The sequence below is a fragment of the Cervus canadensis genome, chromosome 21, assembly GCF_019320065.1.
Source record: "Cervus canadensis isolate Bull #8, Minnesota chromosome 21, ASM1932006v1, whole genome shotgun sequence".
NCBI lineage: Eukaryota > Metazoa > Chordata > Mammalia > Artiodactyla > Cervidae > Cervus > Cervus canadensis.
This window is the reverse complement of record NC_057406.1, coordinates 17759500-17783088: the sequence shown is the minus strand read 5'-3', so window position 1 is coordinate 17783088 and position 23589 is coordinate 17759500. Positions and strand designations below refer to the sequence as shown.

The 23589-nt window shown below is 37.1% G+C and overlaps 1 protein-coding gene across 5 annotated transcripts; it reads left to right on the top strand.

Moving 5' to 3' along the window:
• The first annotated feature begins 9552 nt into the window (after positions 1–9552).
• On the top strand, positions 9553–22327 carry LOC122423882 (C-type lectin domain family 4 member A-like). Of its 5 annotated transcripts, none has more exons than XM_043441341.1 (7): positions 9553–9970; positions 10355–10559; positions 13785–13898; positions 16608–16709; positions 19272–19423; positions 20541–20665; positions 21746–22327. In XM_043441341.1, the coding sequence occupies exons 2-7, from the start codon at positions 10481–10483 to the stop codon at positions 21885–21887; spliced, it is 714 nt and encodes a 237-aa protein (XP_043297276.1). In that variant the 5' UTR covers positions 9553–9970; positions 10355–10480; the 3' UTR covers positions 21888–22327. The 5 variants fall into 5 exon arrangements, with proteins under 5 accessions (XP_043297276.1, XP_043297277.1, XP_043297274.1 ...); XM_043441342.1 differs by lacking the exon at positions 9553–9970 and adding an exon at positions 9995–10134; XM_043441339.1 differs by lacking the exon at positions 9553–9970 and adding an exon at positions 10211–10257.
• The last annotated feature ends 1262 nt before the right edge of the window (positions 22328–23589 follow it).

Here is a 23589-nt window from a genome sequence, read left to right as displayed (position 1 = left end):
AGAGAGTTACATTTACTTGCAAGTCCCTTAAGCCTGGGAGAGTTTTCATAGCAACCATGGTTGAAATCATGTGGTGTGGCACTTATTTCAGAATGAGAATTGTTATTTCAGTCCCTTTTTGAAAATTATCAAGATATGGGGGTGATGCATTCTTTTTTAAAAAGCTCTAGTATACCAAAGACTACATCTGAGCCAGGATTAAGATAATTGTCCATTGAGACAATGTTCTTCCCTAGGACCAGTGTCATCCCCTCTGTTAAATACAATAGTGCATAAAACCCATTGCGAATGCTTTTGTTTGCTCTTTACATTAAATTAAAACATTTAAAGTTTTTATTGAAATATAGTTGATTCACCATGTTGTGTTAGTTTCAAGGGTACGACAAAGAGAATCAGTTATAAATATACATATATCTACTCTTTTAGATTCTTTCTCCATGTAGGTCATTACAGAGCATTGAGTCAAGTTCCCTGTGCCCTGCAGTAGGTCCTTATTATCTATTTTATATTTAGTAGTGTGTATATGTCAATCCCAATCTCACAGTTTATCCCTCCCTCCCTACCCCCCATTATCATAAGTTTTGCTTGCTTTTTAATTTTTTTTTTTTCTTACCTGTGTTCTGCCATGGCACCTGTTATAGGAAAAAAGTCGTTGAAGCAATTTCTGTAAATGCTTTATCTGGCTGCATAGCAACATGGGACCACTAGAGGGCGGGCTCTTCTAGAAACTACTGCTCAGATTTCTTAGCCGGCTGCTCCAGCTGCTGCTAAGTCACTTTAGTCGTGTCCGACTCTGTGCGACCCCATAGACGGCAGCCCACCAGGCTCCCCCGTCCCTGGGATTCTCCAGGCAAGAACACTGGAGTGGGTTGCCATTTCCTTCTACACCTAGCCAGAGAGGCACTTCTGAATGAAGACAATCAAGGGACATTTTAGTTAAAGAGTCTAAACATGTATCCAATACAAAGATTTTTGGGACTGTAGAAAAATAGCTAGCTGTTTGGGTAGGCAGAAAATGAACAGGGCAATACTTTCTTCAAATTTTAATACTTAAATAAATCTTATTTGTGCTTAGTTGCTCAGTTGTGTCCGACTCTTTGCGACCCCAGGGACTGTAGCCCACCAGACTCCTCTGTCCATGGGATTCTCCAGGCAAGAATATTGGAGTAGGTTGCCACTTCCTCCTCCAGGGAATCTTCCCAACTCAGGGATCAAACCCAGGTCTCCTGCATTGCAGGTGGGTTCTGTACCATCTGAGACACCAGGGAAGTCCAAATAAATCTTTGAATGGGGGATATACATATTAATTTTGATGATACCCCTGCCCCCACCTCCCCCAGACAGAGGAGCCTGTTGGGGGCTACAGTCCATGGGGTTACCAAGAGTCAGACACGACTGAGCAGCTAACACTTTTCTTTTCCCCTTCCTCAGTCCCACCCAAATAGGTGAATAAAACAGTACTGGTAACAAACATGAACTTGAGAGGAGACAGATTGCCTTGGCACAAAATTCTGCCTGCCACTTACTGGCTTTTTGACCTTGGACAAGTTTACTCTTGTTTGCCTCCGTTTTCTCACATGCAAAATGAGGATAATAGTTGCTACTTTATACAGTTGACGGAATTCTGTTCAGTTCAGTCGCTCATTCGTGTCCAACTCTTTGTGACCCCATGGACTGCAGCACGCCAGGCTTCCCTGTCCATTACCAACTCATGGAGCTTGCTCAAACTCATGTCCATCAAGTTGGTGATGCCATCCAACCATCTCATCTTCTGTTGTCCCCTTCTTCTCCTGCCTTCAATCTTTCCCAGCTTCAGGGTCTCTTCCAATGAGTTGGTTCTTGGCACCAGGTGACCAAAGTATTGGAGAATCAGCTTCAACATCGGTCCTTCTTTAATGCATATTCAGGACTGATTTCCTTTAGGATTGACTGGTTTGATTTCCTTGCAGACCAAGTGACTCTCAAGTGTCTTCTCCAACACCACAGTTCAAAAGAGTAAGTTAAAAACCTGAAGTGCTTAGAACAAGGCCTGGTGTATGGTAAACTCTGTTACTGCTTCTGCTACTGCTACTTGACTGGCTCTTCTTTTAATTTATTTTTATTGGAGTAGAGTTGCTTTATACTGTTGTGTCAGCTTCTGCTGCACAGAATCAGCCATACATATACATATATCCCCTCTCTTTGATTGGCTGGCTATTCTAATCCTGGCTATCAACATGTGCAATAAGATAGTAAGTATAAGGACAAAATGATGAGAATTCCTTTCCTTTAAAAAAAATTAATTAAAAATAGAACTGCCATACAACCCAGCAATCCCATTCCTGGGCATACACGCCAAGGAAACCAGAATTGAAAGAGACATGTGTACCCCAATGTTCATTGCAGCATTGTTTACAACAGCTAGGACATGGAAGCAACTTAGATGTCCACTGGCAGATGAATGGATAAGAAAGTCATGGTACATATACACAATGGAATGTTACTCAGCTATTAAAAAGATTGCATTTGAGTCAGTTCTAATGAGGTAGATGAAACTGGAGCCTGTTATACAGGGTGAAGTAAGTCAGAAAGAAAAACACCAATACAGTCTATGAACATGTATATATGGAATTTAGAAAGATGGTAATGATGATCCTGTATGCGAGACAGCAAAAGAGACGCAGATGTAAAGAACAGACTTTTGGACTCTGTGGGAGAAGGCAAGGGTGGGATGATTTGAGAGAATAGCAATGAAACATGTATATTACCGTATGTGAAATAGATGACCAGTCCAAGTTCGATGCATGAAACGGGGCATTAAAGATGGTGCACTGGGACAACCCAAAGTAATGGGATGGGGAGGGAGGTAGAAGGGGGGTTCGGGATGGGGGACACATATACAACCATGGCTGATTCATGTCAATGTATGGCAAAAACCACCACAATATTGTAAAGTAATTAGCCACCAATTAAATAAATTAATTTTAAAAATTAATTTTATTGGCATTTATTTCACATTTAATTAACTATAAATGTTTAGATGTACAAAATGTTGATTTGATACATTTTTTTGCACTAGCAATTGTTAGCTAATACTTCTATCATGTCATGTAGTTGTCATTTGTTTTGTGGTGAGAACAATTAAGACCTAATCTGTTAGCAACTGTGAAGTTTATAATATTGTCTATACAGGCTTACCTCCTTTTATCACACTTGCAGATACTACGTTTTTTATGAATTGAAGGTTTGCAGCGTCCATGCATTGAGGAAGTCTATCAGTGCCATTTTTCAACAGCACTGTGATGATTTGCTCACTTGGTGTCTCTGTGTCATGTTTTGGTAATTTTCACAATATTTCAAACTTTTTCATCATTATTGTATTTGTTATAGCATCTGTGTGATATTACTACTGTGACTCACTGTAGGCTCAGATGATAGTTAATATTTTTTTTTAGCAATGAAGTATGCTAAAATTAAGGTGTGTATATTGTTTTTCAAGGTGTTTTTCACTAGACTACAGTATAGTGTAGACATTGGGCTTCCCCAGTGGCTCAGTGGTAAAGAACCTGCCTACCAATGCAGGAAACATAAGAGATACAGTTCAATCCCTGGGTTGGGAAGATCCCTTGGAAGAGGGCATGGCAACCCACTCCAGTATTCTTGCCTGGAGAATCCCATGGACAGAAGAGCCTGGCGGGCTACAATCCATGGAGTTACAAAGAGTCAGACACGACTGAAGTGACTGAGCACGCACATATAGTGTACATATAACTTCTATATGTATTGGGAAACCAAGAATTCTTATAACTTTGTTGTAATATTCATTTATTCTGATTATCTGGAACTGAAACTGGCTTCTGAAACTGGAACTGATCTCTCCAAGATATGCCTTTAATGATTGTGCTGGGCATTAGATTTCCAGAACTTAATTTATCTACTGATAGAAAGTTTACACCTTTAAACTGCACCTCCCCAGTTCCTCCACCCCTTAGTTTCTGGTAACCACCAGTCTATTCTCTGTTTCTACAAGTTTGGCTTTTTTTACAAGTATAAGTGGTATCATGAAATACAGTATTAATCTTTCTCAAACTTTTCTCACCTAGCGTAACAATCTCGAGGTCTATCCATGTTGTTACAAATGGCAGAATTTCCTTCTTTCTCATGGCCAAATAGTATTTTTTTGCATATGTATACCACATCTTCTTTATCTCTTCACTGCAAATGGGCTCTATTGTTGTTTCCATATCTTGCTACTGTGAATAATGCTGCAATAAACAAGGGAGTGCAAATATCTGTTTAATATCCTGTTTTCATTTCCTTTGGGTATATATCCAGAAGTAGAATTCCTGACTCATATGGTAGTTCTATTTTTAATCTTTTAAGGAACTTCCATACTGTTTTCCATAATGACTATACCAATTTGCATCTCACCAACAGTGTGCAAGTGGTTCCCCTTGATCCACAACCTCCCCAACATTTGTTATCTTTTATCTTTTGGGTTTTGGCTATTCTAACAGACGTGCAGTGATATCTCCTTGTGGTTTTAATTTGCATTTCCCTGTGATTAGTGATGTTGAGCATCATTTTATGTGAGTATGTCTTAAGCATCACCCTTGCAGTCTGGGCCCCAACCTTAGGTCTCAGAACAGCACGAAATGGAAATGGTTTCTTTGTGGTCTTGAGTCATACAGAGTTAGTCAGTTGCTTGTGACTCTAAAAAAAAAAAAAAGATCTGTTGGCCATCTGTATGTCTTCTTTAGAAAAATGTCTATTTTGTGCTTCTGCCCATTAAAAAAAATCAAATTGTTTTTAGTTTATTTGTGTGTTGTTTTTGTTATTGAGTTGTATGAATTCTTTAAATATTTTGGATATTGACTTCTTATTAGACATATGGTTTGCAAATATTTTCTCCTCATCTGTAGGTTGTCTTTTCTTTTATAGATTGTGTCATTTGCTGTGCAGAAGCTTTTTAATTTGATGTAGTCCCACTTACTGATTTTAACTTCTGTTGCTTGTGCTTTAGGTGTGATATCTAAAAAACTGTGGTCAAAACCAATGTTAAGAAACTCCTTCCCTGTAGTTTCTCCTAGGAGTTTCATGGTATCACATCTTATGTTTAAGTATTTAATCTATTTCAAGTTAATTTTGGGGAGTGGTGTCAACAGTCCATTTCATTTTCTGCAATTTCCAATTTCAATTTCATTTATTGTTTTTGGTGTTATTGTGAATGGGATTGTCATTTTTATTTCTTTTTTGGTTGTTTTATTGTTATATGGAAAGGAAACTGATTTTTATATTTTTATTTTGTAACCTACAACTTTACTGAAATGATTTATTAGTTCTAACAGTTTTTTGGTGGAGTTCTTAAGATTTCCTATATGTAAGATCATATCATCTGCAGAGAAAATTTTGCTTCTTCTTTTCTGATTTGAATGACCTTTATTTTCTTTTCTTGCCCAATTGCTCTGTCTAGGACTTCTAGTACTCTGTTGAGTAGGAATGGTGAGAGTGGGCCCCCTTGTCTTGTTCCTGATCTTAGAGGAAAAGCTTTCAGCCTTTAATCATTTAGTATGATGTTAGCTATGGTCCTGTCATATATGACCTTTATCATGTTTAGGTGTGTTCCTTCATACCCAATAAAGGATGTTGTAATTATTCAAATGCTTTTCCTGTATCCATTGAGATGATCCTGTGATTTTCACCTTTTATTTGATTAATGCAGTGTGTCACAGATAATAATTTGTATACGGTGAACCATCTTTTACCCTAGGGATGAATCATACTTGATCATGGTGTACAGTCCTTTAAATGTGTTATTGAATTTGGCTTGCTAGTATTTTGTTGAGAATTTTGTATCCATATACATCAGTGACACTGGCATTTTCTTATAGCATCCTCATCTTTGGTATCAAAGTAATGCTGGCCTTATAAAATGGGTTCTAGAGTGTTTCCTCCTCTTGAATTTTTAGGAAGAGTTTGAGAAGGATTGCTGCTAATTTTTAAAACAAATGTTGGGTGGATATTTGGGAAACCATCTGGTTCGAGCCTTTTCTTTTTCGTAAGTTTATGATTACTGATTCAGTCTACTTATTTGTTATTGGTCTCTTCAGATTTTCTATTACTTCCTGTTTCAGTCATGGTAGGCTACATGTTTCTAGGAATTTTTCTATTTTTCCAGGTTATCCAGTTTATTGGTGTGCAGTTGTGTATAGTAGTCTCTCATGATCCTTTGCATTTCTGTATGATCAGTTGTAATGTCCCAAATTTCATTACTGATTTCATTTACCTGAGTCTTCTCTCTTCTTTTCTTAGCCTTTCTAAAGGTTTGTCAATTTTGTTTATTTTTTTTGAAACACCAGCTCTTAGTTTTGTTGATCTTTTCTATGGTTCCTCTTTTTCACTCTGACTTTAGATATTTCATTTATTCTACTAACTTAGGGTTTACTTTGTTTTTCTTTTTCCAGTTCCTTTAATTATAAAGTGAGGTTGTTTATTTGAGATATTTCTTTTTCCTTAATGTTGGCTTTTATCTAACACTATAAGCTTCCATTTTAGAACTGCTTTCGCAGCCTTGCACAGGTTTTGGAATGTTGTATTCCATTTTTTTGTTTGTTTGTTTCAAGATACTTTAAAAATTTCCTCTTGATTTCCTTGGGCTATTGGTTGTTCAGGATTGTGTTGTTTAATTTCCATATATTTGTAAACTTTCTAGCTTTCCTTCTGGTCTTAATTTCTAGTTTCACACTACTGTGGTTGGAGAAGATACTGGGTACAAGTTTAGTGTTCTTAAGTTTGCTAAGACTGTGTTTTGATCTAACATTTGGCCTATTCTGAGAATATTCTGTGCTTCAGAAGAATGTGTATTCTGCTTTTTTGGAAGGGATGTTCTGTAGATGTCTGTTTTAGGTCCACTTGGTCTAAAGTACGGTTGAAGTCCAACATATCCTTGTTGATTTTCATCTGGATAATCGATCCATTGTTGAAAGTAAGGTATTGACGTATCCTGCTGTTATTTATTGTCTATTTCTCCCTTCTGATCTGTCAGTATTTGCTTAATGTATTTAAGTGCTCTGATGTTGAATGCATACGTATTTATGATTGTTGTCTTTTTGATCATTATATAATGACCTTCTTTGTTTCTCACTCCCATATTTGGCTTAACATCTTATTTTGCTAACATATGTATAGTTACCCCTCCTTTCTTTTGGTTTCCACTTGTATGGAGTATCTTTTTCCATCCTTTCAGTTTTAACCTATGTGTGTTCTTGAAGCTGAGCTGAGTTTCTTGTAGAATATATATAGTTGAGTCTTGCTTTTTTTTCAACCGCTCTGTCTTTTCATTGGGGAATTCAATCCATTTACATTTAAGGTAATTTTTGATAGATAAGGACTTACTATGTCATCTTTGTAATTGTTTTTTGTCTTTTGTTGTTCCCTTGTTCCTTTCTTGCTGTTTTCCTTTGTGAATTGATGATTTTCTGTAGTGGTATACTTTGATTCCCTTCTCTTAATCTTTTGTGACTCTACTGTAGGTTTATGCTTCAGGATTTTTACCCTGAAGCTTCCATAAAACATCATATCTTTCTTTTTCCTTCCTTCCTTCCTTCCATCATGGTACTGTGGGCTGATAACAATTTAACTTTGATTGGATGCAAAAATTTTGCCCTTTTATTCCCCCTTTTGTATTCTTTTATGTCACTATTTACCTCTTTTTTGTATGTACTGAGCTGCAGGTACCTGTGAAGTGGCTGGGGTCAGTTGCAGACACACATACATGTAGTGATGGGGACAGTGAACCTTGTGGTCTGAAGCCACAAGGGCAGCTGGTGAACTGCCCCTGAATCCAGAAACCAGCTTAGATGGTTAAGGTCCAGTAGTGCTTATTAGGTCCAGAAGTTATTTGCTGGAGAAATTTATAAAAATTAGCTCTTTTTCTTCCCTTACTGTTTTTTGTACCCCCTTTCCTGTCTTTACTAAACAATTCAGTCCTAAATGAAGCATTAGGCGGGTAGAGCAAGGCGGGTGTTTGTTGAATGGTGGGATGGGGGAGGAGCAAGTGGTCTGGTGCAGGCAGTCAGAGCTCACTCAGGGTGAGCAGGGTGACTCTGCAGGGGGCTAGCTTGGCAGTGATGTTAGAGCCCAAGATGAGTGAAGAGACCATCTCTGTAGGGGTGGGAAAGTGTTCTGACCTCAGAGCCTGTGCAGGCTGAGGAGAGTGTCCATACGTGGCTGTGGCCTGGTGTGGGGTGTCATAAGCAGCCTGGTCTGGGTACCAATGCCCGAGAGGTGAACAAGGCATCTGTGTGGCGGAGTGGCAGTTGGTGCAGGGGGCTCACGCAGTGACCTTGTGGGGAGGTGTCTGAGCCCAAGCAGAGGGAGGAAGGCGTCCATGCAGGTGTGGGTTTCAGAGGCTCTCCACGTGATGGGGGAGCACAGCATGGAGACTCAGAGCCCAGGCAGGGTGAGGAGGGCTTTCACACAGGAGGGTGACCTTGGATAGGGTGTCAGAGCCTGAGTGGGGTGAGGGCGGATTCCACGTGGGGGTCAGGGCACTGGTTTCAGGAATCAGAGTCCAGGCAGGTTAAGGAGGGCTTTGCTGTGGAGGGCGGCAGACCTGGGAAGGGTGAGGAAAAATGGCTGTAGGGGTTGGCTGCCTCAGTGCAGGACCCCGTGCAGAGCAGAGGTGGCGCCAACAGCGTAAGGCCTGGATGGAGAAAGGAGCCCAGTGGAGGAAAGAAGGGCATCTTAGTTAAGGAGGGAGGGGCAGCCAAGTTAGAAAATGGTTAAATCCAGGAAATTAATGCCTTTGAACTGTGGTGTTGCAGAAAAATCTAGAGACTCCCTTTGATGGCAAGGAGGTCAAAGCAGTCAATCCTAATGGAAATCAACCCTGAGTATTCATTGGAAGACTGATGCTGAAGCCGAAGCGCCAATCCTTTGGCCACGTTATACATAAAGCCAACTCATTGGAGAAGACCCTGATTCTGGGAAAAGACTGAAGGCAGGAGGAGAAGGAAGTGACAGAAAATGAGATATTTGATGGCATCACCGAATTAATGGACATGAATTTGAGCAAACTCCAGGAGATGGTGAAGGACAGGGAAGCCTGGCATGTTGCAGTCCATGGGGTTGCAAAGAGTTGGATACGACTTAGTGACTGAACAACAACATTGATCAAATAAGTAAGTAAGGAGAATGGAAGCAGTTTTCTTACTGTCACAGAGTGAGTTAGAGGTGCAGAAAGAGAAGAAAATAGAATGAACTCTTTGTGTAGGATTGGGATTAGAGATGTTAGTGTGAACTCATGGTTTTCAATATATTTAGACATAGAAATAAATACAGAGGTAAATGCTTGTGTGTGTTGTGTGTGTGTGTGTGTGTGTGTGTGTGTTATGCAGGGGAGAGAGGAATTAGGTGGGGAGACTAAAAGAAGGTGAATCAGTGGAATTCCCTGGCAGTCCAGTGGTTAGGAGTCTGTACTTCACTGCTGGGCCTTGATTGGGGAACTAAGTAAGATCCTGTAAGCTGGGTGGTTCGCCAAAAACTGGAAAAAAAAAAGGAGACTCGTGGGGAGAGCTGAATCTTGGGTGTGAGCTGGGAGCATGTCTGCAAAAGATTCTACATGAAGGATTTAATTTTTGGGGTGCTTTCCTCTTGGCTTATATGTAGTACTTAGTTCCTCCTCTAAACTGTGAATCCATTAAATTATCCTAATTTGTTAAAGGCTTGTGTATATCCATAAGACTTTTGTTGTGGTATCCTGAGGATGAAAGAGAGAAGGACACCCTTCTCCTCTAGCCTCCAGTAGAGAGCTGCTCTCAGGAGCTGCTAGGGGCACTTGAGCAGAATGAATGTGGAGGCATGATAGACTTAGTCAAGAACAGGGAAGTGCAGAGAACACAGGAGAGCAACTTCTAAAGGAACATAATCTAAACTTCAACTTCCCACTGCACTAGAGGACTCTGACTTTTGGAAGTGGGGAGTCTGACAAGTAAGTTGTTTTGTCAGTTGGGATGTAGTCCCCAAAGTTGCCTGATCAACCCCAGAAGATGAGGAGAATGCAAATGTGAATGAGTATGTACTCAGGTTGGTGGGTCTGCAAATGATTATGTTTGCAGGTAGATACTCACAAATGCTTTAATTTCATCCTTTCTGGTAAGTTCACTGTTCTCAGGGAGAATGTCTCTGCTTTGTTCCCCTTTTCCTTTCCTTCCTATTTCTCTCCCTTACCCTTTGACTTCCTACTTCTATTGCTATTTGCTGGTGTAATGTTTAAAGGTATGATTAGCACTGCGCCTGTCTTGGGGTTTGGGCCCCTGAGGTTTTTAATTTTCATGAAATTCCTCTCAAGGTTTTTGTTTATTTGTTTGTCTAGGGTCTCTGTTCTCAGCTAGTTGTGTGATAGGATGTATGAGAAGTTACCACCGTGCTTGCATTTCATTTTAAGTGGTTTTAAGGAAGAGACGGACAGGATTCTTTGACAAGAACAGAAGATCTCAGCATGACTTCAGAGATCACTTATGCTGAAGTGAAGTTTAATAAACCCAAGTCCTCAGGCACCAAATCAGAGCCTCCTGCAGGTAAGACTCGCTTTGCGGTGGTCAGAGTGAATGATGGGATGAAGGGTGAAGAGAAAATACTATAAATAAAGCCCAGGGAATGTTGGTTGCTGCTTCTCTGGCCATGGTTGGGAAACACAGGAGTCTCAGATCGAGTTGCCTGAAAATAAAGATTAAGGGATGGTACAAGTGTGCCATGACAAAACTGAGGTGTGAGAAATCCACTATGGTCCTGAGTTAAGGAGAGTGCTAATGAAGCTGAGTAGTTCTTGTGTGCTTTCTGAGGTGAACTAAGACTGCAGTGTAGAGAGTGGGTTCAGGTCTTGAAACCATCAGTCCAGATGCAGGGGCTAGTGATGCATTGGTGGGTCTTGTTTCTCGATCAGTCATGGGAGAAGAGTCTGAGTGCAGAGTGTTTGAGTGTATTGGTTAGTATCAGATGGAACAAACTGGAACAAAAGACCATTGCAGATAAAAGCCTAGAAAGTCTTATACAGAAAATCTCTTATGTTTTGAGGGCAGTTGCTCTGCAATCAGAAAATCCATTGCACACTGTATCTGAGATGGATTCAGTGAGGTTTGGAAGTAAATAAAAGGTAATTTGGGTAGCATGTATGATATTTCAGATGCAGAACAAAAGAGGAAAAAAACCGTGGAGACTATGAGAAGCTGTGAGAGGGAAGTTATGATTGCTTATGTTTTCCAAAATTCTTCTGTAGAAACATGGAAAATGCTCCGGAAACTGTTTTTCCCCTTAGAAAATTTATAGGAACTTCCCTGTTGGCCCAGTGGTTAAAACTCTACACTCCCAATGCACAAGTTCAGTCACTGGTCAGGGAATTAAGATCCTGCATGCCACCAGGCACAGCCAAAATGAATAAATAAATACTTGATAACCTTTAAAAAATAAATAAAAATTTAAAAAATTTATATAACTTTGTTATTATATGCTGCAATGTTCATTATAGAAAAAAAGTAAAAACCAGAGGTACACACAAATTTATTTATTTTTAAAATTTTTATTAGTTTAGTTGTTTTACAGTGTTCTATTTCTGCTGTATAGCAAAGTGAATTAGTTACACATGTACATTTATCCACTCTTTTAGATTCTTTTCCCATATAGGTAATTACAGAGTATTGAGTAGAGTTCCCTGTGCTGCACAATATGTTCTCATTAGTTATGTATTTTATACATAGTAGAGTGTATATGTCAATTCCAATCTCTGACTTCATCCCACCTCCCTTTTTCCCTGCCTTGGTGTCTGTACATGTGTTGTCTACATCAGTGTCTCTATTTCTGCTTTGCAGATAGTTTCATCTGTACCAGTTTTCTAGATTTCACGTATATGCATTAATATACAATACTTGTTTTTCTCTTTCTGACTTATTTCACTCTGTTTGACAGTCTCTAGGTCCACACACAAATTTAAATTACTGCATTTATTCTTATTATCTAGAGATAACTATAATTTACATTTTGTGTACATCCTTCCAATTATAAATATACATCAATGTGCATATGTGTTTTTCTAAAAATGAGATCATAGTATACATCATTGCAGGTTTTACCTCCACTTGGCAGTATGTTATAACTTTGAGAAAATAATTCTTTTTTTCAATTCAGAGATGACTGACAAAATTATATTCGTTTCAGATGTACAAGCACAATGGCTTGACTTTTATGTATATTGCAAAATGATCACCACAATGTCTAATTAACATTTGTCACCATACATAATTTCTCAGTTTTTTTTTCTGGTGATGAAGGCTTTTAAGATGTACTCTTAGCAACCTTCAAATATACAGTATTTTATATATGTATATTATAACCATAAGATTATTAATTATAGTCATTATAAGGTATATAAGTCATTATATTCCTTATATCCCAGGACTTATTTATTTTGTAACTGGAAGTTTGTACCTCTTGACCCCCTTCACCCATTTCACTCATCTCATCACCCCTCACCTCTGGCAACCACCATTCTGTTCTCTGTATCTATGAGTTATTATTATCTTTTAAAGATTACACAGATAAGTGAGATCATATGGTATTTGTCTTTCTCTTTCTTACTTATTTCACTTAGCATAATGCCCTCAAGGTCCATCCTGAAGGCAAGATTTCCTTATTTTTTATAGGTGAATAATACCCATTCCATACAATTGTCACATTTTCTTTATCCATTCACCTATCAATGCACACTTGATAAAATAATTCTCAACCATGAAATGGTGACTAATAATGTCTGATTTTTTTAACACAATATTGTAATTCAACTATACTTCCATAAAAAATAAAGTTAAAAAGCAGTCTGGCTGAGTAATATTTCATTGTGTATAGGTACCACAACTTTTTTATCCATTCGTCTGTCGATGGACATCTGAGTTGCTTCCACGTCCTAGCTATTGTAAACAGTGCTGTGATAAACAATGGGGTGTATATATGGCAGAAGCCAACACAGTATTGTCAAGTAATCATTCTCCAATTAAAAATAAATAAATTTAATAAAACAGTCTGATTTTATTTTAAGGATGCGATGAGGGACAATTATAAAGAGTTATCTGCTATGGCATATGTAAAGTAGTTAAAGTTAGAAATAATCTGGAAGATTATTTAAATATATAATGAAATACTATGCAACCACAATATAGTGGGTTAAAGAAGAAAATATGGTGATACAGTATACAAGAAAATAGTAGGTCAGAACACAATATATATGGTATGTCAGTCATATGGCAAAAGTGCATGCATGTATATACACTTAAAAAATTGCTGGAAGAATGTATACCAAAATATTAACAGTTATCCCCAATGGGTTTCCCTGGTGGCTCAGACAGTAAAGAATCTGCCTGCAATGCAGGAGACCCAGGTTTCATCCTGGGTCAGGAAGATCCCTTGGAGAAGGGAATGGCTACCCACTCCAGTATTCTTGCCTGGAGAATTCCATGGACAGAGAAGCCTGGCGGGATAAGCTCATGGAGTTGCAAAGAGTTGGACACGATTGAGCGACTAACACTTTCACTTTCATCCTCAATGGTAGAAATTTGTGCTTTTATGTATTTTCTAGCGTTTCTACCGTGAATATTATTATTTCCTTTGCAGCTTCATATTTGAAATAATGTCATGTAATAGTAATAGTGTATCATACAAGAAAAGGGAGAGGAGGAAGAAAAGGAGCAAGAGGAAGTCAAGGTCAGAATTTATTATTCATGATAATAATTTGATTAATTTGATTCCTTCTTCAGCTCCCAAAGAGAACAACCTTCACCAAAGTGGCCATAGTTTTTCCAAGCTACTTCTTACCTCATTGCTGATACTTCTGCTACTATTGGCAATCTCATTTTTCATCGCTTTTATTTGTAAGTATCCAGATGGATCTATAAGAAATGCCTGCCTGACATGAAGAGATGGCATCAAATAAACTGATAAACTATGAGCTTATTCAGATATTTGGGAAAGAAGTCTTCTCTGGGGGAAGACATAGTGGGAATTCATTGTGAGCTTGGTCCTTTATTTGCATTTAGTCACTCTTCTATAGAAATAATGGCATTCACTCTCTTTAGAGAAATTGAAAGGAGTATATGTATGTACATGTTTCTGTTTTGTAGAATGAAATATATAGGGTACCATTTCTACACTAGACAGTTGTTTAAGTGAGACCAAATCTGTGTTTTCTTAGTAGTGTTTATAAGGCTATGCCTGTTGAGGGCATAGACACATATTTGGGGACTAGCAGATGAACAAGAAGGAAATGGGAAGAAATCTCCCAAGAAAAAATTCTACTGAATTTTCATCTAATTATTTTTATCTTTCTCAAGACTGCACCAGCCCTTAAAATCTGTTTGACAAATAGGTAGATTTCTGCCTATCAAGAATTCATTAAGTTTTAAAAAATCATAAAACTAGTATCATTTTGGGTAGATGCTTTATTCAATTATTTGGTCATTCATAAGTAACAGTGGCCATCTAGTCTATGTCAGGCACTATGCCAGATAGAGACAGCAGAGTTGTAGCCCTTGGTTTTGAGAAGTTTGGAGGATGATGGCAACTGGTTGAATGAACCAGTGTTTATAACAATGTCTGGTAAATGTTCTGTGAGTAAGAAGCACAGCAAGCTGAGATAGGCTTCCTGGAGGAGGTGACATCTATACATGTGTGGACCAAGAATGACAGATGTGAGAGAGCTTGAAAAAATTTGGAAAAACATGTTAAATGACTGTGACATATGGTGCTAAGTTAGCTGTGAGGTTGCAGATGGGAGAAACAAGGAGGGTTCAGATCATGAAGAGTGTCCCGTACAATTCTAAAGAGTGTGGATTTCCCACTGCCCCTGCTGCAGATTACTTTATCAATTATCTTCTGTTGTTTAATAAACCAGTCTAAAACTTAGTGGATTAAAACAGCAACTGTTTTTAGCTCATGATTCTGTGGTTCGTCAATTTGAACTGGGCTCAGCTAAGATGTTTCATTGGTCCTGGCTAAAGTCATTCATGCATACATAGGCAAGTACCAGCTGCAGGTAACCCAGTTTCTGAGGAAGAGGATGTAAACTGGAATGATGTGGACAAATTGGTTCCACTTCTTTATAATTCATCAGGCGAGCTTGAGCTTGTTCATATGGCAACATGTAGGCTGGCAGAGTGAGAGCAGCTGTGAGTAAAGCCTCTTGAAGCCTTAGCTTGAAACAATCCTACAGGAAATCAACCCTGAATATTCACTGGAAGGACTCATGCTGAAGTTGAAGCTCCAATACTTTGGCCATGATGCGAAGAACCGACTCATTGGAAAAGACTGATGCTGGGAAAGATTGAAGGCAAAAGGAGAAGACAGCAGAGGATGAGATGGTTAGATAGCATCACTGACTCAATGGACATGAATTTGAGCAAACTCCAGGAGATAGTGAAGGACAGGGGAGCCTGGCGTGCTGCAGTCCATGGGGTCACAAAGGGTCAGACATGACTTAGCAACTAAACAACAACAACAGACAGAGTTGCTTCTGTACATTTTGTTGGTTGAAGGAAATCTTAGAGTCAGTCCAGTTTCAAGTGGTAAATAAATAGACCCCACTTGTTGATTGGGAAAACTAAGAAGTTATATTGCAAAGGGGTGTGGGTACAGGGAGAGTTGAAAATTGTGGCAATTTTTGCAATGTGTCACAGTCATGGAGAACCAATACAGAATTTTAAGCAAGGAAGTGATGTAACTAAATTTTATTTATAGGAATACGCTTTTGGTGGAGATGTGTAAAATGGATATATGAGGAGAGAATAATTAGAAAGACAGTTCATTGTCCAACCGAGAAATAGTGAGAATCTGATTTAAGGTAGTGAAGAAGGAGAAGGGGAATACCTTTGAATGATAATGAGGAGGTAGAATCAAGGAGGTGAGGGCTTGATGAATATTTAGATCTGTGTGTTGGCCTGCTGAGGAATAAGAACCAATTGGGAAGTTACTATATATTTAAAATGGATAACCAACAGGGATAGTACTGTAGAAGACAGGGAACTCTGCTCAATATTCTGTAATAACCTAAATGAGAAAAGAATTTGAGAAAGAATAGATATGTGTCTGTATAACTGAGTCACTTTGCTGTACATCTGAAACTAACATAACATTGTTAATCAACTCTACACCAATATAAAATAAAAATCTAAAAAAATCACATCATTATATCATATATTATAATTAATATATTATTGATTGTATCATTATATTATTTTTATATATTAAAAATAGATAATATTAATGTAATAATATAAATATAAAATTTTAGTATTATATTATTACATTAATATTATATATTATAGTATTATATTATATTAAAATATAAATGTTTTATCTAGACATCTGTTTTATCTGACATTAATATAGCCACTAGCCTTCTTTACTTTTATTCGGTGTTTAAGTTTGAAGTTAATTTCTTATAAGCATAGAATTGAGCACATATTTGAATCTTGTTTCTCTATTCAGACAGCTTCTTTCTTTTAATTAAAATGTTTATACTATTAGAAAAAAGAGTGAAGCTATAATGCTACCAGGAAAATGAATGATCTTATTCTCTGTTTCAGTTTTTTTTCAAAAATGTTCTTATGTTCATAAAGAAGAAAAGGCTACAAGAGAACTCACTCACACACAATTGGAATGTGTGAAAGAAAATTCGACCCTAGAAGGTAAAAATTAATGTGCCTATGATTCAGGTATTGACAATACTGTGTCCTAGATCAATATTTCCATTAAGTGAACTATACTAAGAAGTTGAGTCTCATGAACATTTTAAGTATACAAATATTTAGGGCCTAAAATTTTTATAATATGCATATCTTTAATTCATTTGTACAAGGAAATAGTCTTAATTATGAAAAAGATTACATTGCTTTTTGGTTTCTTCAGTCTTTGCTTCTTTCTGAACTTTCTGTGCATACTTGCTCTTTTACTCACATACCAGTTAAAACTTATTTGGTCAAGAGAGATTTAATTCATATATGTTTTAAGAAATCATATTGTATGTACATAAAACATTTTTGGGAGAATAGATAAAATACTCTGCTTTAAAATTTTCCGTTTTTTTTTTTTTTTACCCCAAACCTAAACTCTGTTAGCAGTTCTATGGTTTTGCTTCACTTTTTAATGGTCTGTTGTTAGATACATACAGTTTAAGGATTGTTATGGTTTCTTGGGGGTTTCCCTGTTAGCTCAGTGGTACAGAATTCGCCTGCCAATACAAGAGATTTGGGTTTGATCCCTGGTTCAGAAAGATCCCCTGGAGAAGGAAATGGCAACCCACTCCAGTATTCTCACCTGGAGAACCCCATGGATGGAGGAGCCTGGAGTGCTACAGTCCATGCTGCTGTAAAGAGCCACGACTCAGTGACTGGACAACAACCACAGCAATAACATGGCTTCTTGGAGAATTGAACAAGAAAAAATTCCCTTTATCCTTATTCTATGTCCATCTTAACTCTGAAATCTTTCCTTGCTCTGAAGTATATATACTAATATATACTATATATACTGTGTATATATCAGTATATACATACTGATATATATATACTATATATATACACATAGTATATATGTATAATACATACATAGTATACATATATATATCTGCTGATATATATATATATATAGCTACTTCCTGCTTCGTGTGGTCTAGTGTTAGTGTGGTACACTTTTGTCCATATTTATAAATATGAAAAACTAGTATGTTTCATGGTCTTTTTTTTATTTGAGATATCGTTCCACTTATCAAATTATTTCTAATTGAAAAACTGGTTCTGCCTAGTTGATGGGGAGGGGATGGATCTGGCTACTTTCCTGATACAACCCAGAGATACAGCCCATCTCAAGTTTGTGTTCATAACAAGCTCCTGGCAGATGGCACTGCCTCTGAAAACTATGAATGGAAACAACAAATCATGATAGCATGTGTCTCAACAACAGAAATCACAGTCATTTACAGAGTACGTTGCAGTTGCAGGCATCTTGAAATATTTTTTTCTTTTTTAAACTAATTTTTATTGCATTATAGTTCCTTCAAAATGTTGTGTTAGCTTCTACTGCTCAGCAAAATGAATCAGCCATACATGCATAAATACTCCACCCTCTTGGGTTTCTCTCATTTACAACACCAGAGTGCATTAAGTAGAGTTCCCTGTGCTGTACAGTAGGTTCTTATTGGTTATCTATTTTATACATAGTATCAATAGTGTTGGGGCTTCCCTGGTGGCTCAGTGGTAAAGAATCCGCCTGCCAGTGCAGGAGACTGTACAACAGTAGTTCAACCAATGACAACAACAACCTTGTGGAACTCCAGCATGTAAAACTCAAGGAAGTGTTTGTGCCTCTACATTGCCTGGGCCACCCTGGACTTTTGATCTCTTAGAGTTGTCCACACTGTGCTTCCAGCAACTCCACAATTACAGTTCTGATTTCTCTACCCTGGGACTGGCTCCCAAAGAGGTTTCTGCTCTAATATATTGTGATTCTCCATATTTGCCTTTGTGTCTCTCCAGATCTGAGGGTGGTGGTTTGCTATATGTATGAAGAGTTGCTGGTTTTCAGTTCATTCAGCTTTTCACTTGTTATTATTACTTGCTCAGTTGAGTAATTTCTATTATTCTATCTGTTAATTCATTGATTTCTCTGTCTTTATTCTGCTGTTGAGCCCATCCACTGTGCTTTTAATTTGGTTATTATGTTTTCCAACTATTCCACTTGATTCCCTTTTATATCTTTAATTTGTTTGCTGAATTATCAATTTCTTTGCTGAGGCTTCCTATTTTTTCACATGGTTCAAACATTTGTACTTACTTGTTGAAGCATTTTTCCATGGCTTTTTAAAAATCTTTGCCAGATAACTTCAGTATTTCTCTTATCTTGGTGTTGGCATATATATGTATGTATTTTTTTAAGCTAATTTTTGAGAACTTTGTGGTTCTTGGTATGATAAGTAATTTTCCACTGAAACTTGGGTATTTCTGTATGATGTTCTGAGGATCTTCTTTAAACTTCTGTTTTATCTGATTTTTCCTAATACCACTCAGGCAAAGGAAAGGGGATCCTACCTTGTCACTGTCTGATGTAGGCAGACTTGACCTCCTTGACACCTGACAAGAGTCCTGTTTTTCATGTATTCTCCTCTGATCCTTAATTTTTTTTTTTTTATAATTTATGCACTTTAAAAATTACTTTTCTTATATTGCACTGATATAGCCTTCTTCTCAATACAGGGAAAGACTGGAGCTGCTGCCCAAAGAATTGGGAGCCATATAGTTCTAACTGCTACTTTATTTCTAATGGATTTAATGTTTGGAATGATAGTGAGAAGAAATGCTTGAGAATGAATGCTCACCTGCTGGTGATCAACACCAAAGCTGAGCAGGTATTATTACTTTCTAATTGATAATGGAGTCAAGTGTGTTGCCTGGTTTTTAAACATCTTAGTTAAGAAGGAGATTTTTATTCTTAGAATATTGGTGCTGTGGCAGAAGGCTTAAGAAAATAAACAGAAAAGGTTACCTAAGATTTTACATTCCATGCCTTTTTTCTTCTTCTATAAAACTAACCTCTGTCCCAAATAAATTGTGGAATTGAAAATATACTACATAGGAGTTAAGTGGAAGGCTGAAAATATTTCAGCCTTAAATATGATTTCATTTATTTCAAATAATAAATATTATTTATTATCATTGTTGAAATATAAAACACATAAATGTTTCATAAATTATTAACTATATAACAGGGAACAGGAATTAACTCCAACTGGGAAATGAAGTTCAATCATGAAGAGTCACAATCAATGATCAGAAATGACCAGTAACAACCTGACGTTGTTAAAAGGAAAATTGTTTAATTTGCAAAATTTTTCTTATGTACAACGGTGAAGAATACCCTCTCTTAAGGAAGAAACGAAGGGAAGTGAGTTTGAGATGAGAATTCATTATGATCGTGAATAGAAATTCCCTCCATATGTATTGAACATGGCTATGTTCTGAATGTTTGTGTCCTGTTGCCCCAATCCATATGTTGAAATTCTAACCTCCAAAGATGATTGTATTAGGAAGTACGGGTTTGGGGAGCTGCATAGGTCATGAGGGTGAAGCCTCTGTGAATGGGATTAACGTTTTTAATAAAGAGATTTTACAGAGCAACTTCTCCTCCTACATGTGTGAATGCACACAATGAGAAAACACCATCTAGGAACCACCACCTTACCACATGGTACCCTAATCTGGGATTTCTAGCCTTCAGAACTGTGAGAAACAAATTTCTGTCACTTATAAGCAATTCAGCCTAAACAGACTAAGACCAACCTCGGGCTCACAAGTGGTATCTTTGATTCTATTCTGCTCTGCCAGAAAAAACCGAAGACTCCTCTGCAGGGCCTCCATATGGTTCATTCTGAATTTTCTTTTTCTTCTCTTCTCTGTAAAGCCATATGTAACTCAATTCTACCTGACTGTTCTAAAGGCTATAACTCCTTCTTTTTATTCCTTTAGGATTTCATCACCCAGAAACTGAGAATTAATTTTGCTTATTATGTGGGCCTGTCAGACTGGACATCGGCAATGGGAAAAAGACACTGGCAATGGGTTGATCAGACACTATACAATGAAAGTGCCACGTGAGTACAGAATTAAATAAAGAAACCCGGGTTCTCCATTCTACAGGGATTTTAGGGTGTTCCATTGATCAGCTATTAAAATAAAATAGCTCATGCTGTAAACTTGAAACTAACACAACATTGTAAATCAACTATACTTCAATAAAAGAAAATACTCACATTCTTTTAATTCTTGGTACTAGGTTAAATAATTTTCCTTATTATCTCAATCATCAAATAATGCTACAAGGCACACATTATTATTATCCTCACTATAGAGATGAAGAAACTGAGTTTAAAGAGTTTAGATAACTCAGTGGTTATCCAGCAGCAGTTACAATGGTTCTCAAACCCAGGTCTGTTTGACATCCAAACTTGTGCTTTTAACCGCTACTAATTTTACCTCTAAATATAACAGAAATGTATGTCAATTAAGATCGTGACCAATTATCAAGAATTTAATATCTCTCATACAGAAAATATGTTGAATTCTGATAGTCTTATATTTATATAGTTCTTTTGAAACTCTTAAGTATTTTATTACATTTTAGTACTTTACCACCTTTGATCCTATAACTGTGTGAAACATACAGAGATATTAATCTAGTCCCTATGAATCTGTGAAATTAAATTCCTTGTCCAAGGTAACAGGGATAGTAGCAGATTCAGAGATTTTAGCTAGCTTATCAGGCTCCAAAAGCAGTACATAAAAAAATGAAACACAGTACATTGATACCTGAGACCAGTAGGAAGTCTTTTACATCTTTTAAGAGAGTCTGTGGACTAATAATTTCCTGGGAACAGGACTTAAGATAGACAAACAGAAGGCAGCCTCTGGAATGCCTGCTGGGAGAGTGCTTAATGAAATAAGATGACACAGTGCTGAGTGATGTAAGAACAATTTTCAAGGGAAATCTCAGAGATACAGAGGAGGAAAAACTTCATGAGAAGTGGGAAAGAATGATTTGGGCATATCTGACTTTGACTTCCATGCCTAGCCATTTCCCTTACTGTCTTTTTTCAAGGCACTTCTTTTTTTTTTTTCAAAGCACTTCTTAAAGAAACGTTCTTATCCTTTTTCCCCCCGTTTCTGGCGATCAGATTCTGGCATCAAGGTGAACCCAACAATCCTAATGAGCATTGTGTTATGCTAAACGCTGTTTCAAGAAAATGGGGCTGGAATGATAGTCCTTGTAATGAGGTTCACAAGTTTATTTGCAAGATGATGAAGATCTACTTATAAAATGGAACATTCTCCATGACCATGAGGTTGAATCGGTATCCTACATCATAGAAATAGCTAATATGTTCTTGTTATTCATATGTCTTGTTTTAAGGATCTTAATAGAATTTTCCAGAAGGTTGTGCACATATTCATTCATTTATTCATTCACAAAATTTAAGGGGAGCAAAATTTGCCACTCCCAAATGTCTTTTTGGCATGTGCATTATTTCAAGCTGAAAATATTAGTCAGTGCTAGAACTTTACTTTCCATCTTTTTGTAAATGTCATTCATAGCCTATTTTCTCTCATCTTCCTTTGAGCACCAGTAATTATTTGTGTGTTATAGATTTTATGTAAGATTTGTGTCTAAAGAGTGAGATTATGAAGAAGTATTCAGCTGTGTACCAATTAACAGACAGAATTGTGAAAATAATAAAACAGCTGTTTTAAACCACTAAGTTTTGGGGTGGCTTATTCTTCAGCAATATGTAACTTAAACACTTTCAAAACAGTTTTGAGCTAAGATTTATAAAATAATATGACATATCATATCACACTGTTTTCTCTAAAAATAATAGCAATAATTGAAAAGTGAGAGTAATTAATTTTACCATTAGTGAGTAAAATGCAAAATTAAAATGTCTATTTTTTATATAATTTTAAATTCTTATTCTTATGTAGTAGGCATATTGTATGATATTATAGGTATGTAACTCATATAAATAACTGTTCAATATGAAGTGTTTATAGACTAAATTTTGTTAAGGATGTGTAATAAATTTTGTTCTGAGATCACTATTCTAGAAAATCAATCTTAAAATTCTTTTTAAAAGAAGTCCTTTATTTATCTTTGGCTGCACTGAGTCTTTGTTGCTGTGAGTGGGCTTTCTCTAGTTGATACCAGCAGGGGCTTCTCTGTGTTGTGGTGCACAGGCTTCTCATTGTGGTGGTTCCTCTTGTTGCAAAGCATGAGTTCTAGGGTGCTCAGGCTTCAGTAGTTGCAGCATGTGGGCTCAGAAGTTGTGGCACATGGGATTATTTGCCCTGTGGCATGTGGGATCTTCCCAGACCAGGGAACAAACCTGTGTCCCCTGCATTGGCAGGTGGATTCTTATCCACTGCACCACCAGGGAAGTTCTTAAAATTCTTGATTAAAATTTCGGTAAATATTCTCTGAGGTTAAAAAAGATAGGTTACACCACATTAACAAATTGAAAGATGAAAACCATATGATTATCTCAATAGATGCAGAGAAAGCCTTTGACAAAATTCAACATCCATTTATGATAAAAACCCTCCAGAAAGCAGGCATAGGAGGAACATACCTCATAATAATAAAAGCCATATATAATAAACCCACAGCAAACATTATCCTCAATGGTGAAAAATTGAAAGCATTTCCCCTAAAGTCAGGAATAAGACAAGGGTGCCCACACTCACCCCTACTACTCAACATAGTTTTGGAAGTTTTAGCCACAACAATCAGAGAAGAAAAAGAAATAAAAGCAATCCAGATTGGGAAAGAAGAAGTAAAACTCTCATTGTTTGCAGATGACATGATCCTCTACATAGAAAACCCTAAAGACACCACCAGAAAATTACTAAAGCTAATCAATGAATACAGTAAAGTTGCAGGATATAAAATTAACACACAGAAATCCCTTGCATTCCTATACACTAACAATGAGAAAACAGAAAGAGAAATTAAGGAAACAATACC